Below are 1,257 nucleotides of genomic sequence, written 5' to 3'. Positions count from 1 at the left end.
TAACCCTAACCCTAACCCTAACCCTAACCCTAACCCTAACCCTAACCCTAACCCTAACCCTAACCCTAACCCTAACCCTAACCCTAACCCTAACCCTAACCCTAACCCTAACCCTAACCCTAACCCTAACCCTAACCCTAACCCTAACCCTAACCCTAACCCTAACCCTAACCCTAACCCTAACCCTAACCCTAACCCTAACCCTAACCCTAACCCTAACCCTAACCCTAACCCTAACCCTAACCCTAACCCTAACCCTAACCCTAACCCTAACCCTAACCCTAACCCTAACCCTAACCCTAACCCTAACCCTTCTTTTCCTCATCATCCACCTCTCCTCCTTATCATCCTTTTACTTATACTTCTCATCCTTATAATTATTCCTCATCCTCCTCTTCATCCTTCCCTCTCGCCCTCCTTATCCTTATTCCATATCTCCTTCTTCTCATTCTCCTCTTTTTTCTTCTCATACTTTCCCTATCTTTTCTATCCTTCCACATTCTTCCCCATCCTATCATCCTCACCCTCCTTATTTTCTCCTCCTCCTCATCATCATCCTCATTCTTCTCATCATCCTTCCCTTCACCCTTTTACATCACCATTTCTCTCACACTCATCCTCATTCTTCACTCCATCCTTCTTATCCTTATAATTCTTTTCCATCTCCCTTATTCAATTCCCCTCACTCTTCATCCTCTTCCAATTTCATTACTACAACCACATCATCCCTTCCTTTCACATTTTCCTTCCTCCTCTCACCCTCATCTTCCTCTTTTTTTTTTCTCCTCATCCCCATCCTTATCCTTTCCCTCAAACTCATCCTCATTCTTCACTTCTTCTTTTTTATCAAACCTCTCTCACTTTTATACTCTTCCTTTTTTTAATAACAACAACATACCTTCCTCCTCTCATCCTTACCCACTTTTCATCATCCTCATCCTCACTCTTTCCCTCACCCTTTCCCTCACCCTCATCCTCATCCTCATCCTCATCCTCATCCTCATCCTCATCCTCATTCTTCACCTTCTTTACTTCTCTCCCTCTTTCCTATTCAATCTCCTCATTCTTCATATTTTTCCTTTTTTTTCACTTCCCTTACTTTCACCTACTTCTTTTCCTCTTATTTTACCTTTTCCTTTTCTCCTTTTCCCTCCTTATTTCTTCTCCATCCCTTCTTATTCCAACCTTCATCTCATCTTATCTCCTTATTTTTTACCTTCAACCCCCATCCTTTTCTCCTCTTTATCCATACCCATA

The 1,257-nt window shown here is 42.3% G+C and overlaps 1 protein-coding gene across 1 annotated transcript; it reads left to right on the top strand.

Moving 5' to 3' along the window:
- MONBRDRAFT_30360 (uncharacterized protein) lies at positions 1 to 377 on the top strand (the record flags this gene model as incomplete). The annotated part of the gene is made up of 1 exon (XM_001750812.1): positions 1 to 377. A coding segment is annotated over one exon (377 nt), but the record flags the coding sequence as incomplete, so codon positions are not given.
- Between the last annotated feature and the right edge of the window lie 880 nt (positions 378 to 1,257).

This window comes from Monosiga brevicollis, genomic scaffold (genome assembly GCF_000002865.3).
Source record: "Monosiga brevicollis MX1 MONBRscaffold_48 genomic scaffold, whole genome shotgun sequence".
Lineage (NCBI taxonomy): Eukaryota > Choanoflagellata > Craspedida > Salpingoecidae > Monosiga > Monosiga brevicollis.
The sequence above is the reverse complement of the archived record's forward strand: the minus strand, read 5'-3'. Positions and strand labels throughout refer to the sequence as shown.